General features: G+C 42.7%; 1 protein-coding gene across 3 annotated transcripts in view; it reads right to left on the reverse strand.

The window, feature by feature from the left end:
• Positions 1-13,946, reverse strand: part of kctd16a (potassium channel tetramerization domain containing 16a) — a 24,253-nt gene extending 10,307 nt beyond the window's left edge. Inside the window, exons 1-3 of one of the 3 annotated variants that reach the window (XM_030061961.1) lie at positions 12,786-13,946; positions 3,758-4,239; positions 1,432-1,434 (exon numbers count right to left, since the gene is read on the reverse strand). In XM_030061961.1, coding sequence (XP_029917821.1) covers positions 3,788-4,239; positions 12,786-13,608 — 1,275 coding nt within the window. In that variant the 5' untranslated portion in view covers positions 13,609-13,946 and the 3' untranslated portion in view covers positions 1,432-1,434; positions 3,758-3,787. Of the gene's footprint in view, positions 1-1,431; positions 1,435-2,786; positions 4,240-12,785 lie in introns of those variants that run through there. The other 2 variants (XM_030061962.1, XM_030061964.1) reach the window with 2 other exon arrangements.
• Between the last annotated feature and the right edge of the window lie 3,696 nt (positions 13,947-17,642).

Genomic DNA, 17,642 nt, shown 5'->3' on the forward strand with positions numbered 1-17,642 from the left:
TTTAAGCCAGGATGTCCTACCATGTATGGTACCGCTCCCCTAATTTTCTTCCGGGGGATGACGGTGATGACATTCAATCTGATTTTGTCTTTTTTTTTAAATTTCTTCCTCTGGAATCATTTGTTATCTGTCCCTCTGGAATTTCCATACATTGGACTTGGCATAATAAGGCCAAAGGAAGGACCCAAATGTGCTCCAGGGCTGTAAGTTGGCTCCCATTTCTCTAACTATGTCCCTAGAGCTCCTCTACAATTGAACTCAGTATCTATTGGTCTAGTGTGATTGCTGCACAGAGCACAGTGTTGACCCTCTAAGCAGTCGTAAAAGTCTTTGAAATGTATTTTGTGCTGAATTAATTAAGTGTCGCAAAACTGGACCCTGGAGAAGAATCTGAAGTTGGAGTGTTAATGTTTTGCTGTGATTAGAATACCCTCTCACATTTCTTTCTTTTTTTCTTTTTTCTTTCTTTTTTTTTTTTTTTTATATATAACAGAAGCATCTTCCAGGCAAACACATCTTACTTGTAAGATTTTAAATAAGCTCTAAGCATTTGCAAATGATTATTCTGAGTCAGTGTTTCCTCCTGAAACTTCACAATGTACATAGCTTGAACCTGGGAATAGATGTATTTTTTTTTTTATCATGATGAACAAATATGCAAATAAGAGAGAAGTCAACCTCGGGAGAAGGATTTTAAGTCTTCCTGCTAGCCACCCATGTAAACATTCACTTTTCACAGCTCTTGTAAACCTCTGAGATGTCAGTCATCTAAAATTAGATGAGTGAGCAGAAAAACATGTTGGCCTTGGATATTTATGGAGACATGCTGCAGGCAACAAGAACTCACCCAGTAAGTTTGGATGTTTTTCAGAAGAAGCGGATAAATTGAATATTCTTATTTTTCTCATCCAAGTGTCAGGCTTGCCAGAAGATATCGAGTGCCTGCCTTGATGTATAGTTTTAGACAATTTCTGCATTACAGTGGTGGCAACTAGGTAACACCTCAGATGTATAAGGTTAAAAAAACAGGATGGTTTAAAGTCTCTTTCAAGTCTCATATAATTCATCACTCTGACTCTGCTGTTTTTATATTCATTGGATTAAAAATGAAATCCCACTTTCTTGGTTTTACATCATGCCTCTGTTATTCAATGTGTGAATGACTGTGTCTTTTCTGGTAGCCTAATAGCTGATAAGCGGGGTAATTCTCCCTCTCTTGAAATCATACAACCCTTTTCTAATTTCAGTTTTCTAATACAAGGGTGGTAATCATTCTGTTAGGCCTGTCTCATTCCTGAGAAAGCTCTAGCGGGAAATGCACGGCCTGCAGCAGGCTGCCCTGATGGATAACTGAGGGCGGGTGGCAGTGATGTTTTGTGATTGAAGATTTAATGTTACCTTCCATCCTAGAAGAGGATGTTGGGTATCGACCATCTGTAAAGACTGGAAGGCTGTCTATAGGCCAGAGCTGGGATCTGTGGCTATTGATCTGCTGAGTAATAGACCCTGCAGGGCCAGAGTGGCCCAGGTCAGGGTCAGGTGGGTCTGTGGGATAGGCCAACAGTGTCATCACACACCAAGGCCATGTTTTTTTGATGCTGAGTATATTTGATATGCAAAAACAGATTAATTGATTTCTCATTGAGACATTAGCATTCAGGTCATGCAACGTACAAAGTGAAACATGGTCCAAAACGGATGTGGTTTTCAAAGATTGGGGGGGAGAGGCATTGGATTTCAAACTGAGACATTTTATGCTGTGCTCCTATTGAATGGTGGCTGAGAAAGGAAGAGATATGGGTCCGGTGCACAGCAGAAGAACAGCCACTCTATCCTTGACAAATTCATTATGTTACAGTCTCCTTACAGCATTTTGCTGTTTTATTCTCTCTTTTCTGTATTGCCTTCTTGAAATATGTTCACACCCATGCCCATATCTCTATACAACCGTAAAGCTCCACAGAGACTTTTAAGCCGTAATTCCTTTCGTCCATATGGATGTGTCCCAGTGATTGGCCTTTTGTGACCAGGATTATAGGTATCCATTTGAGTTTATGCCTGAGCTGACTGAGGTACAAGGGCTATAGGATTACCTGTCTCATATTTTCAACTTGAAAACTTAGGAGGGAAAGAAATCTCCTTTCTCTTTTTGGTTTTAAGTCACACTGCATACAGTACATACTGTATTACCCAGTCTTGATTTTTATGAAGCCCTAACAAAGCTTTTTTTCCCTTTGAACTTGTGTTGGAGGACACTTTTTGTCCCAAGAGGGAGACAGTTCCTCATCTATCATCACACGGGCTGTTTTTGGTGGTGCGGTGGTGCGGTCCCCAAGCCTCGTTCCTTGCGGATGCAATGTGGCGACACTGCAGAATCTGTTCGCTAAAAATAGGGCCGTCTATAAATGGTGCTTGTGATGCACAGCTATGGTTCTCTTCCCATTTCCTTGATATCCTCTCAAGAGGAAGAGATGCACATTAAAATGTCAACAAGGAGGGATCTATTTCACTTCTTCAGAAAAGCCAATTTGTGCAGGGCTGGGGGGTGGCGGGTGCAACACAAGGCACCACAGTTTTGTTTTCAGCCCATTGGAGTGACTGATCTGGAAAATCCAGAAGTTTCAGGGAAAAATCTCAACTCCAGCTATTATGCTAAAATCTCCAAATCCTCTTTGGCTAATTGTTCAACATCCAAGCTGGTTTTTAACTCTATCAATTCTGCGAGGGGGAGAACAAAGAGATCACAAGGATTCCACCATGATCAAGCAAATAGGAACACAAATAAATAAATTTCCAACCCATTTAATAGTCTTTTGCACACTTACAATCAAGGATTAATTAAATACCCACTGGCATGATATACTGCACCTATACAACATTATCTATCCAACACATAATGACAACATTAGACAAAAATGTTTACAATAGCAAACAGAGATCTAGGCAGTGCTTTCCTCACTGAAGTTAGCCTCAGTTATGACACACTGGCATAATCCACCACACAAAACTATGAACTGAGTGTGTGTTTTTTCTTTTATTTTTTGGGATATTTCATATGCTAGGGGTGAAATGACATGCAGTGCTGTTATCATAGCCTACTATAAGTAGATGTGTCATCTGTGGAGTAGTGATAATCCATTGCTAATTCACAGCACCACCTCGGTATATCCATCGATAAACAGTGATTGTGGGTAACTGCACGTACAGTATGTGATCGGTTGATGAGCTAGGTTAATGGGCTAATTGCACATACAGCATGTGATACGTTGATGAGCTAATTGCCATAATGTTGCCCCTGAGGTTGCTTTGTTGCTCAAACTAACGATGTAGCCTTTAGCACGCCTGGCTCCACACCACAGCTCTCCTATAAGTGAGAACTTTGTTGGTGTACCACCCCGGTGAGGGTTGTAAGCCCCGACAGGAGTAACCTGATTTACACATGTGCATCATACACAACACTGTGCATACATTACAAATCAATGACTCACGTGGCCCTGGACTGTGTGTGCTCCGCTAGTCATGCTGGCGGGAAAATGGCCGTCATGTTTTTTTGTGTTTGTCTGTTTGTTTGTTTGTTTTTTGCGATTACAGTATGTGTCTTTGAGAGTGCAGTCTATAGCCTATGCAGTTTTTTGTCTAATACCCTGCATGGATAGTGATACTACCACATGATACTACCACAGAAGGTCTCACTCTCTCTTTCGCTCTCACTCTCGCTCTCTTTCCCTCTTTTTTCCTGCTCTCTCTCTCTCTCTACACACACACACACACACACGCACACACACACTTAGAGACGGTACTTTCTTAGGAGCTCTGATTGCCACATGTACTTCCTCTCTGGAAAGCGGTCCGGAATTCTAATGCGTCGGAAGTCCTGGATGCATTTCTCCAGCTCCTGCTCCGGAGTCATCTTCTCCTTGGTTGCTTTCCTCTTTGCGGCTTCTCGTTCTCTGACCCCAAAGGTTCGCACGCGCAGCATGTCCGTCTTCCGGCGCATCTCGGCCTGCTGCAGCATTTGGATCGGCCCTTTCCTCATGGGACGGTCCAGCGTCTGGATGTTGGGCTGCCGGGTCACGGGGCCGCAGATGACGGTTCCTTGCGGGGAGCTGGCCTCTGACTGCGTCTCGGAACAGGAGGTGGACAGCTCGTTGATGGAAGTGCCACTCTCGCCCTCGCGCTCACTTTTGTGGCTTTTGCAACAGCAGTCACAGTGGGAGGACGACCACCTAGAGGGCCCACCTAGAAAACACACACACAAACAGCCAAACAGACATGCATACACACACGTCAGCTTGGCCACACATTACAGTAGATTTACAGTGATTTTACAGCTGTAGGAAAAACCCTGCCTCATGCAGAAAGGTAATTTAGACTAACATTCCATCTGTATAGTGACAGATTCCAGTCGTAATCAAAGGGAACAGTCTGTACCGATGAAGCAAATGCTGACAAATGCCTACAGCGATTTCAATGTCATCCACATATCTCTTAGAGAAGAAAATCAGTTAAATGTGTTGCCTATGTGTACGTGTGTGTCAAGGCATGCACAGACATATGCATATGTACGCAGGTTATTCCCTTTGACATTTAATTGCTGATTCTCAAAGTTGGTGGGCTGCACATATTGCCTCCTCAGATAAGAAGAGCCACAGAGCTCAGTGTAGCTCAGCACAGCTCCCTAAGACCTTTCCCACTTCCCAAGGCAAAGCTTGTCTCAGAGCCAAAGCAATCTGCTTTGCCTTCACAATTTCTTTTTAGACCCTATAACCTGTCTGCCATGCAAACAGAGGCTGATGTATTATTCTGTGTTTCAACTCTTTCAGTCAAATAAGTCAGGAAGGTGCTTCTACCCTCAAGGAGGCAACAAGGAAGAAAAAAGCAGGTAAACATAACACATAACTCATCTAGGCTGGCAACAGAATGGGGTCAGCGAATAGAGGATTGAATAGAGGTACCTGCAGGCCCCACTGGTGTCCTGACCTACTGTGAGTGGACATGAGCTGTGAACCTGATACCAGCAAAAAATGTTGATAATCTTCATCTCCTTTCCTCATGCACTTAATTAAAAACTGGAAATATTGGATGAAAAAAATAGTGCCAGATGTCTTGTGAGGCTTACTTCTGTGGGGTTTTTTTTCAAGACAGGGAAACTGAATAAGAAACTGTGAAGAACCTCAGCAGCCATTTGTGCAATGATTTTATATCGTCTCCACAGGCTTTTTTCATGTTTCAGTTTAATCGAGCAAATATATGTATGTATTCTAAATTCCAAATTCAATGATTCAAAGAAAAAGAAACATTCTTAGTGCACAGTAGGTACATTTCATTCCAAATTAAAATAAGCGAAACTAGGTTTCATTGAAGTGTGCTAAAAGATAGAGCTGTGCTGAGTAGAATACCACTGTGCTCGCTGGAATAAAAACTGTGTATAAGAAATGTACTCACAGACAACCTATAAAGAAACTCCTAATGGCTTTTCCAATGTGATGATACAGACTCAATAGTAATGATATCTCAGTGGGAGCAATAATTTAGCCATTACCTCTTTCCAGTGCATGCAGCAATTTATATTGAACAGAGTTCAAGGGGGATTTTAACCTCTCCGTTCTCACTGTAATAATGACCTTATCGCTAGTGCTATGATTGCATTGGGCTGATAGTGAGAGTCACTAACAGCTTTTTAATGGCTAATCCATGAGTAAAGAGGCCAATCAGCACACCAATTTCCCCCCACAGAAAATGAATCCAGCCGAATTGAGCAGCCTACCAGCAACAGGCAAATGGACACAGGCGCTTCATCGAGGAGGATCAAGAGCAGAGAGGCTCAGCATTGTTTCTAAATGGATAGATGCTCTAGTCCAGAGGGGCGGCCTGTTTAGGAAACTAGCCAACACCCAATAATAGCATCATAAAATTTTCAGGCCATGCAGGAAAATGAATTGTAATACAGCCACTGACAGGCTGAGAAGCACCTGGGCTTTCATCTTGTTTTGTCCAACAATGACTTTTTCTAAATGGAGCCTCAACATTGAAATGGCTCATACGCTCTACTGTGATATATCATGGAAAAATAACTCCCTGCATCTCCGAGCTGTGTGTGTAAGCACCACTTTTGAACAACCTAGCCATGTATTACCTTTTTGGATACGCTATTGTGGTGTCAAACTTTGATGTTCCCTTCCCAGCAGAGACAGGAACCTTTTAAGAGCCTTGCCCGGAAACTGTACAGTCATACTTGAGTACATTTAAACAAGTGGGTGTGTATAATACACTACAGTATGTTTTCAGGGAAGCCATTGATTGCAATGTGTTTTTCTCAGATCTATATAGCCTGTCCAACGTATCAAATTCCAATCCCACTAAAAGACTAGGGCTGCTCCTCAGACCAGACACAGAGGCTGGAGCTGCAGAACTCATAAATAACACAGAGAGAGAGGAAGATAAGTTCTGCGCCGGAGAGGAACACAGAGGCTGGCATGTCACAGGGCCATCTTCAAAGTCCTTTCGATCTGTCATGACAGCACAAATTTCTACCATCATGGCCACAAACTGCTTGTGATTTTAAGGAAATCTGAGTGCAAAGATATTAATCTGCATTAAAACTCAATAGTTTTACCCAGAAAATAAATTTTACCAGAGTAAATGGCAGAAAAGTAGGACGTGATTGGGATTGAGGGCAGTCTCTGTGACACACACAGACATGCAAATGCCAGTGGATTAATTGCTGGACATGATTATGTTCATTTTTTTTTTCCCTCAGCCTCCAAACTGACTCATTAGGGTTTCTGGTGATTACTGCCTTAACAGCACAGTAATCTTGTGCTTCAATCATGTAACCTGAGAGTGGGTGGGCACAATCACACACTTGAAGGTGAGAAACAGAAAAAAGGGAACAAGAAATGTAGAGTGAGGAGGAGATATCTGTTAAGCTCCGAACAAGTTCACATACTCAGGAGGCCATAACAGCAGTCAGACAGTTCATTTCATACTAGGATTTGAGGAACCCAAACGTGACAGTTTTTCAAATTTGAATGATAATGGTACTGTGAACCATTCCCCCAATCTAAATGGATGAAAATAAGTTTTGAGCATAGAGCAACATTTTTGAGCAAAGCTGTCTGAGTCAGACAAAATCCTGCTGGACTTTTGAATTTTTTTGAGTAAGTGTGATTGTTTTCTTTCTTTCTTTTTTTCCTTGAAATCATATCATTGTCTGTTATTTGTCGCAACACAACAAAAGCCTAGGTTGCTGAATGCTGCGAATAATCTAGTTTATTATCTGATGTATCTTCAAATACTGCAAAACTATTTTATTTTGTGCAAGGCTTTATTACAAGACAATCATATTTTCTGTCGTATTTTTCTGGCAACCCTTCGGCAATGAAACAAACAAAATGAGCCTTGTTGTTAGTTTAGTAAAAGTCCATTTTTTGTGTATTGGGGTACCTTTGTTTGGTAGTCAATGTATGCATACTGATGCAGCCAAGCGGGGAGTCAGGCTCTTATGAACCAAAGGACTCTGATCTTAGACACAGTCCTATATTCTCCAGTTACTCAAATAATTTTTACCATGCTGCTGCCTCAGGAAAAGCATAGTTTACATGCTTGTTAGCTCACAAATTAGGCCAGAGTGTCCTTGCAGCAGAAAAAAAAGGCTTGTCTTGCAAAGGCAATGACTGTCCTTGCTGGGAAACAGAAACCCAGCATATCAAGACAGTTCTATTTGCACAAGTATCATTTCAGGAGGTCATGGCCCAACCTTACCAATGGCTATGTATAATAATGTCCATAAAAACTGCATATATTTGAATTTCTGAATTCAAATGACCTCAATGACCTCCACCCACCTAGACTCTTCTTCATCTGAAGCAACTCTCATCAGGACCATTGATGAGAAAGAGCTCCTGGAACAGTAGCAAGATGATGAGCGATGAGTTGGGGAAACCCAGGAGTTCCGCAAAGCTTTACCTAATAAGGACCTGCACTAATCCAAGGACACAGTCCATCTCTTACTCTGTCACAGACTCATTACTGCCCTGATACAAATGATTTGCTGTCACGAAAAAAAAGTAACAAGTTCACCGGATGATTGATCATGGCAAGCAGACATTACGTGTCCCCTCCCAGAGTCAGAGGGGTGGCTGGCTGAGTGTCTCCCTGACAGGAAGACGAACACGCAAGGCAGACACATCGAAATGTCTTTATCAACCACTCCCTGAAGGGATGACCCCTCCCCTCAACAAGCACTGATGGAGCAAGATGAGGCAGGGAGAAAGCGAGAGGGTGTCCTGAGTGTTTGAAGAGCTCTTGTCATCACCTAAATGATGCCTCAGGAGACTGCAGGAGAGGGGAGAGGTGATCCTTTATCCTCACCTTGTCATAAGATATTCAAAGACAGAGTCACCCCAACATGCACAACTCCAAACACTCCCTCCCTTTTCTTTCTCTTAAAACACATCAATCCCTACCAACTTTAACCAGCTGAATATAAATGTAAACCTAAGCACGCTTTCATTTGTTCCTTGCTGCCGTGCACTCTGAGAGATAGAGGTGCCAATACAATCACTGTCTTACAAAGACATCGTTCAGCCTGGATGCAATCAATGATGCAAATAATCGCTGCCTTATAAAATACAGCTGATGAAGCTGAGGTAGAGGTCAAGCAGTGTAAGGAACAGCCAGGAGCCAAAGAATGTGCACTGCTGCAGCTGCTAATTGGCATAGATGAGATTCAGGGTCGATGGATTTTTGCTAGCTGGCTTTACGCTTTACTTCATTTAGGCTGAGAGAGGAAGCATTCCTCTCCTCCTCCAAGATTCACAGCTCCCGTCCTGCATACCAACTCAGGGGATCCCCTGGCTCTCACATACACACAGCCCTGCCCACATGTGAAAAGTTGTGCTGTGCGAGTGGCTTTAAGTGTCTCCAGAGGGATCATTAGGGCATTAGATGTGAGTTGTTAAGACCATTGCACCTTCTCCCCCACAAAATCCAGAACGGCAGAGGCAAGTAGTAAAAATGAGGATGGGCAGTGTTCCGGAAATGCGGAAAAGATGCTATTAACTGGGTTTGAAACTTGTCTCTTCTTTCAAAGAGGGGTGTAAAAATTCCTTACATGACACTTAATGATAATGATTGATTACATTTCATCTGCAGTTTTTCAGTAAACTCCAAAATAATCCCAAGGTACACTAGCTTGTCTACTTGAACTAATGTAGTGCAGAAGGTTCAGCAACTGTTAAAAGAATGGCTCAAGTCCATACCCGTCCCTTTCTTCTGAGCATTTTTCTGTCCAGGTGCTCTTTAGACTTATATGAGTTATTCATAGGAGCACCATTCATCTCTTGTAAGCAGTGCCAATCCATCCAGGCTCCAACTAGGTTCGCCAGGAGCCCTGGGACGGTACAATCTCAGCCTCCATTACACCCAAGCAATTGATTATTTCCCTCCTTTTCTCCCTGCCGCCTTGTGGCCATTGTTCAGGACCCATTATGGCCACAAATCATCTCTTTCACAGGTCAAATGAAGACTGCACATTTTATTAACAGAGCACACCTGGCAAGTGTAATCACTCTCCATCTATATGTGCCTCCCATTTTGACAGACACTACCGCATAGCTCTTTTAGAGTGGAGAAAATGAAATTGTCTGTCCTGCTGTACAATCATGATGTTCTCAGCCACACGCAGGAGGAAGCAATAATGTCAAAGCATGTTATGAGGTTATATTACCCGAGAATCACAACTAATGTTTACCTCTGAATTTCCCATTATACGCTGACTGAGAGAAGGTTTCCCTCTCTCATTAAAATATTATTTCAAACAGTCTTTTGTGAGAGGCTTTGATAGCATTTGGCCAAAGGGTAGTGTTTTTAATCATCCAGTCAATTTGGTTTCACTTCCACTGCCATTTAAAATGGGATAGCATTTGTCTTTGATAATAAGTTGCAACTCCAGCGAGGGACTAAAGACATGGAAATATTTAGAGAGCTCAGATTGCTTTTTAATTAGGCTACGTTCTTCCCATCCCCCAGAAATAATTAGCGATGTGGAGTGTGTTCCCAAAAGCAAATGCAAGGGTTAGAGTCATCTCTCACTGGGCCAATAATGTTGTCATTACCACCCTAAAAACTAAATGTCCCTATCCTAACAGGCAACCTATATTTCTGCTTGACAAATAAGCTGATTGGTGTGTCTATCCCGCAGTGAACACCATGCTTGTCTCCTGAGACTGGTCTCTTGGCTAAGAGCTTCATCCTGCAGAAAGAACTGCATCCAAACCCAAGCAGATTTCCTGGCTTCTAACCATTCTAGCTACTGGTCTCAATCCCATTCACACCAATGTGCTGTACGCAGGCAGTTGGTTTCTCTAATACTCAGTTGTTTATTCAACGAGTGACTAAATCATATCCAGTTAAATGTGAATTACTCATCATGACCATCAGGTGTAAAGGCACTTATTCATGATGAATGCTTAAACACTGTGGGCTCTTTCAGAGTGTGCCCTTTTGCTGAAAGTATCATTTGTTTTTCTCCAAGAAGACGGAGAAACTAACAGGATATATCGTGCCTGGCAGGACTGGGTGACAATAACTGAGTGTACAATATCTTTACTTTATGAGGGAGTGAGTTCTCTGACTATTAATACAGATGAGATATTGTCTGTTACCGATGTCATGCAGTGAAATGATGAATGTCTGTTGTGGGCCTTTTGGTAGCTAGAGTCCCCGCTAATGCTGAAGGGAGTCAGTAGAGCCTGTAGAAAACAACTGACGCATTTAACAAGAAGGGCCACACGGATGACTCCAAGGAACTGACAGCCTGGAAGAATGTTTCTGGAATTTCTTTACCACACTGGATTGCTCTTTTTACACTTTGAACAAACCCAAATTCCTTGTTGTCATTTTCGCTCCATACGATGCAGCGATTGGCTGGAAATAAGGGAGCACTGCTGCTGAGCTGCACTGAAAATAACAAATAACAATAAAACACATCTGTTTTGAGGACCCCCAAAGGTGCACTTGTCTACATTCATTCTTAGTTTAAGACTACCTGCCCTAGGCCAGCCTGTGGCCCACATTCAGAATCAGGTTACAGTATTAGTTTTAAAAGTGGATGCAGGCCACTGTGTTGCTGTAAAGCAAGGGCTGTCACGCCTGTCTGCCTTTGATGTGTCCATCTATCATTCTGACTAGCTCTCTGTCTCCTAACGCTCTCTGTGTCCGCTTCCTTTCACTCTCACCTTGTCTGGTGTCTTTTAGTCCCATCCCTCGCTCTCTTTCTCTCTCTCCCTCTCTCTCACTGCCATCTCACTGCTGAGGCTTTCCTCTCCCTCTTTCAAACCCAGTGAACTTTCCTTCTCTCACACTTACTTTATCTATTTTTGCTCTCTCTTTCTTTTCTGCCTGAGTTCTTTCTCCCTGTGGCCAGGTCTCATGCAACTTTTACTCCCCCATCTCTCCTGCTCAGCCTCCAGTTCCTCCATCTGCTCGTTTCCTTGTCCCTCACTTCTCTTCCTCTTGCCTCCTTACATTGACTCTGCGTATTACTCTCTCTCTCCTTTCCTGTAACCCCCCCTCTCCCTTGCCCTCCTTGCACTTTCTCCACTGTCCAACTTGGGCCCTCTAACCCTCCTCGTCCTTGTCCTCCTCTCCCATGCCTCTGCCGTGGGAGAGTGTTTGTTGATGAAGATGGGGGGTTTAACACCGACACCTTATGCTGTGCTCCAAAAAGTTGAATGAGTCAGTAAAATCCTACCTGGCTGGATGTTAGTGGGGTCAAAGCAGATAATAATTATATTAATGACACTAAGGGCAATTCATTAGCCAACCATATGTCTTGTCTCCCTGTGCCCACCCCCAACACCTCCAACCTTGACCCACCAACTGGGTTTTCCTCAGGATTCCAATGGGAGTCATTTGGAATAATGAACAAAGTGTTTTTTAATTGGCCATATGGTCTAACTCCTCCCTCCTCAAAGACAGGAATGAAGCAAATTAGTGGCTAATTAAGCCAGTTGCTGATAACCAGACTTTGTCTTTTTTTTTTTTTTTTTTTTTTTTTTTTAATAAAAAGCAGGACAGATTTGAGTGAATGCAGCAGCACTACTGTATGTGAATTTTTGCTGCCCAGTGGTATTATATTATTCATAGCATATGTTCTCCTCGGCTGCCAGGATCCAAACAATAAGCCATGTTTAGGCATGATGCATGTGTAGCAGTGGTTTGCAGAACTGTAGCGGCGCAGTGACTCACCTCCCCCGAGACCCGAGGGCAAGTTTGCCTCTAATGTCGGACGCAAGACCAGAGGTTAAAAGTCAATTGTAAGGGATGCTGATTCCAGAACAAGAGCTAACCCAACCATGCCTCCTGGTGGTGTGAGCAAACCAACACCATGCAGCTTCTCGAGATCACCTTCAAATTAGCATCTTTTAGGCATAGAGGTCTGTTTTTCATTGTATTGTCAATGAAAGCTAAATCCACTTCACCCACCTTTTCATCTGCGGCTCAGACTTAATCCACCTTATAAGGATGGAATAAATCTTTCTGAATGAAATCACAGTAGCCTAAGCAGTGTCACGCAGAGGTAGGGTGGTCTTATATATTGGTCTATTTGGCGAGGGAAAGTAATTTCCTTAATTTAATTTTGATTGCTTGCTGTTTTTCTTAATAAGGGTGATTTGTCTTGTGGTCATCAACTCGAGGTCACAGTTTATCCACCTTTTATTCACCAATAACTACATCACTGCTGTTCATATACAATAGTGTATGAATAAATCTTGACTTACGGTAGAAGATGTACTGTGCGTAATTGGACCAGACCCTGTCATCCGCGTAATGGCCGATGGAGGACGCAGTCAGGGACGAATTGCAGGCGACAATGTGAAAGCCGCACTCTGACAGCATGTCGAAGGCTCTCTCCAGGTGTCTGAACTTGAGGTAAAACCTGCAGGTGTACCGGTCCGGTGGTCTATCCAAGTCCCGGCTCTCATTCAGGGCGTCTCCAAATACCTCTTTCGCCAAGCCAATCCTGCTGCTGATGAAGATCCTCGGCACCTTTTTGGCTTTGGCATCTATTTGACTTTCTCTGCCTCCCGTGGCGCAAGTGCCTCTGAATCCGACTGTTATGTAGCCATACCTCCGGTCCAGAGAGTAAGAGGAATAAAACCTCTGGTCACTGCCCTGCGATGCATCATCAAAATCACTGTAGTATAAATCATCTGGAAACAGTTTGGAATCCTCGGATGACAAAAGTTTGGCCAATTCGGGCAGCTGGAAGTATTCCGCCTCCCGTTTCAACCTCCCTCTCTCGGGAAAGTGGTCAGGGAGGACAACTTGCTTGTCTCTAAGGTAATCCAATACATACCGAAACAGAAAGCCATCTCTGTCAATGAAATAGCGTCCTCTGAGGTCCCGGGACAAGTCATTTGAGGACCCCTTCTTGTTAGAGAACAGTCTCCCGAGTAATGAATTTGGAAAGCTTGTCAAGGTGGCGTGACGGGTGTAATACACCTGTCCACCCACATTTAGCTCAATGACATCCGACGGAGGGTTTTGGACTGAGCCTTGCTCTTTTGCAGGTTGGGTTATGCAGTTTTCGCTAAGTGCCATTTTCAGTTCTCGCACGAAATCAGACTCTTGATCACGGAGCGCAAACGTCCCAGAAGTTTAGGGTGTGGGGTGTAGCTGCATGTTGTTGATGCACTCACACCCAAAGCATAGCCTTGATTCAAGCTGCAGTTCTCGCTCGCAATCTCTCAGGACAAGCAGTCCCAAGGTGCGCCCATATCCTTTAACTCCATGCGTAAATGTGCCTGCCCACGGTGCGTCCTTTTTGAATGGAATCGATCATCATATCCAGTGAGCGCATTATGTTACAGACATCCACTGCGATGTTGCATTACGGACTTCATATGAATATAATCAGCCCTTCACACAGTGCAGATTTTCACAATCCAAAAAGTAAAAAGAAAAAAAAAAGATTTTTGCACAAGTAGCTTTTTTGTCAGGAAAAGGTTCACTGTCTTGCGTCAGGCTTCTAGTACAATTATGTCAATCCAGCATAATTTCAGAAATGTTCCTGCAGCCCATCAGTGTGCTAATAAGCGTCGCTCTTGACAACTGGGGTGCTGATATTTTCCCAGCTCCTGCATTGCCTGGATGAGGGATGGAACTGGGACCCCAGTGCGCACCCATCTCTCCAAACGGCTGAGTCCTGTAATGGTTGGGCCGGCAGAAGGTTTAAGATGATGTTGCTCCAAGCTGTGCAGGAGAAAAAAACCGTCCCATGGAGTAATGTCTTACATCATCTTAAAGGAAAATGACATTTACACTAGATCGACGTAGAACTGTCCCATTGATGTGGTTACATCTGTGTAATTTTTTACGAAATTCTAGCCGAGAAGGGCGACGTGCCGCGCTGGCTGAGAGGATTCAAGTCTAATGCATTTTATACATCCAACGCTGCGGATTTTAATCCCTTCCTCAGAGAGGCTTTTCCATTTCCATTAATGCTTTTAGCTGACGTGCTTATCCAGAGCGGTTTACATTGACTGAGGAGTTGGGGATCCGCTGTCTTGTTCACAGACACTTGGGCAGGACACGTGGCTGTTTGTGGGAATTGAACTGCTGATCTGCCACTTACAGGACGGGCTCTCTGCCACCCGCACCCGTAACCTCTACTTCAGAAATCAAGCTGAAAATACGGCTCTGTCTCTGAAGCTGCGTGTCCAGCTGAAGCCTGGAATACCAATGTCACTTCTTTCACCCACAGCACTGCTACTGAAGTTGAGATTTGATTTCTACAGCGAATTTTCCGCTTGAATCGTCGTTTCAGCACCAAGGACAGTTCTCAAACCGCCCCAAAATTGGAGGTTTTGGTCCATTTACTCTTCAGGTTAAGAATCTATTGCCAATTTGTTATATCAAGCAATGTTTACTTATTTTCAGGAGAGAATAAATATGGCACAAAACTAACTTCAAGTGCATCCATAAGGTTCATAGTGGGAACAGATGTTTTGCATGCCATGGATGTGGATTGTTAACTCCCAACATCACCAGTTCTTCCTTTGCAAAACACAAACTCTTGCTTCTCATTGTAGCTGCAGATGTGGAACACATTATACTGTACAGTGTGTTGACACACAGCAGGAAACATGTTGAGTCTATCCATGGCTGACTGACTCCAATGGCCTGGGGTAGTGTAGAACAAGTAGCAGTGCTTGTTCTTGGCAATTTTTCCCCAGCAGTTTCACAGAAAATAGAGGACTGCCATCAGTGAGCTACTGTTTAAGTTGGCACATAGTTGCAGGAGGCCAGAGGTTTTGAGCTTGTCAACTTGCTCGGGGCCTCCTTATTGAATTTGCCACAGAGCCATCAGTGTATTCAACACTGAAACAGTGCAGGGCAGAAAATCCAGTTATGATGAAGTCACATGCAAGAGGGTGAAGTTAAGGCTTGACAAATCCTCTCAGAATTTAGAAATATATACAGTTTTATACAAGCCATCACTGTATGTAAGGTATGTGACTAAATATGTGTTTACAATCTCTTAATATACTTGAAATCATGTTTTCACAATTTCATCATGACCTGAAATTAGATAAACTTGTCAGTGGGGTTGATAGCATATATACTGATGAATTTATGGACCTATATATACAGTTTGTGGACCTGTATGGTCAAGGGTCACGTCTCACAAAGCCTCCAACTCTAAAACTGGTCTGTGTTTCTGATGGGTTTGTAAGCTGCTTTTTATTTGCTTTTTTCTGCTTGTTTGCTTTGTGTGTTTTGAGGCTGTGGAAAAATAAATCTGAGGCTTATATTCCAGTAACGCTGAGAGAAGGCGTTGATGATGGGAGAGCACCCTTGACTCGTGGTTTTGAGGAGGCAGCGGTCACGCTTTACCCTGTTAATTCAGAGTAGTGTGCTGGAGAGGGGTTGCTAAGCAGCCACAGGGGACTGAGTGGGATTCAAACAGTGGGGATTTACAGCGACAGTGTGCGTACCAGTGATCTTTTTTCTCCTTTTCTGGGATATGGGATTTTGCTATTTACATTATGCAAAATGCTGTAATGTATTGTGGATTGTGCAGCCTTGTTACGGTGCATTAGTGTGAATATTACATCCAGTGCTTCTAGTTCTTTGTTTACTCTATAGGCTGCTTTTGTTTTCTCAACAGATGAATTCAAATGGTTAGATGTGAGTTTTTCTTTTGTGTTGCGCTGCTGAGTCTTAGCATCTGTCCCTTTTCCCCAGCTCAGGGATGAACGTTTTCCAATGTGTCCTATAAACCCTGTTTCTTATTCATCTCACTCATCCTCCCATTAGAGCCAATCTCCCTGCCTCCTGTCTTCACTTCATTTCCTGTTCGTGTGATACTCCCAAGTTAGGTCTTGTCTTTTGGAAGGGGTTGAATTTCATGCAACTTCAGCATGAATAATGTAAGACAATATGATTCCCAGCTGAGTGTGGAGTAAGAAAATCTGTATGTGCTATAACATTAAATAGACTGTTGTAGGTTTGATGCAAGCTATTGCAGCATAATCAGCTGGGGGCCTCACCAGTTTACTAAAAACACAGAAATTCAAACGTTTTGAGGCAGGTCAGGTGGGTGTATTGATTGTATGCAAGACACAGGTCTGCCAGATGAATTGTGCATGTAAACGCATCTTTTCCATAATGTACATGTCCAAAATCTCAAGAAATGTTTACATGATTAATGCTGAAATGTTTAGAGCGAAACTCTTAAATTATACACATATGAAGCAAACAGCCTTTACATCATTCCCTCGGTATGTGAGTTTGTGGGCAACCCACTGAAAGAGAAGGTGTTGTCTTTATGGGGAAAAAAAAGATGATGCAATGTTGTACACTTCTGAAAACAGCAAAAAATGCAGGCTCAAATCAAATGCCTCTCTCTATTGGGTTATTATCCCTATAGGCACACAGCAGCCCCTTGCCGTGATTTCTCTCCTCCATGGCACATTTCAGCTACTCATATTTCCCAAAGAAAGGGAGACCTTTGTTTGAATTGGCATATCCTAAGGGAAAAAAATGAAGTGGTTTTGCAGTTTAGAATGAGACCAAGTCACAAGTGAATGTTTTAAATTCACTTTGTTGATTTGCACTAGTTTCTCTCCTTAAGTACTGATAAGTTAAATATAAACTATCACGCAAAGACATGCATTGCTTAAATGCTAGGGGCGGTTTTTCAAAATAACCATGTAAGGCTCTTGCTCTCAAGGAGTGATACTGATTTTTTTTTTTTTTTTTTTTTCAAAAATCCAAACAGGATGTACATCTGCTACTTCCCCATTAAAGCACAGTATAGAGAATTATTAGGCCTATTTGATGCAGCCATTCCTGTGTTTTATTTGTGTGTATTACTAAGCCCCTAGAGGGCAGTAAAATATTTAGAAGAGCGTTAAAGTTGTGGCTCTCAAATTAATAATACTGTTTACATTTATAAATGTATTTCTTTTTCTCGAGAACAGAAAACCTCAACATATCAGAAGTATCTCATTTGAGCTAATAAATTATAATGCGTTTGCACAGACACATGATCATTTACTTGAACAGAAGTGGCTGCAAACAACTTGATTCGCAAGATTTCACATCTGTTAACAAAATTATGCGTATTTAAT

Source organism: Myripristis murdjan, chromosome 10 (genome assembly GCF_902150065.1).
Source record: "Myripristis murdjan chromosome 10, fMyrMur1.1, whole genome shotgun sequence".
In the NCBI taxonomy this organism is placed as follows: Eukaryota; Metazoa; Chordata; class Actinopteri; order Holocentriformes; family Holocentridae; genus Myripristis; species Myripristis murdjan.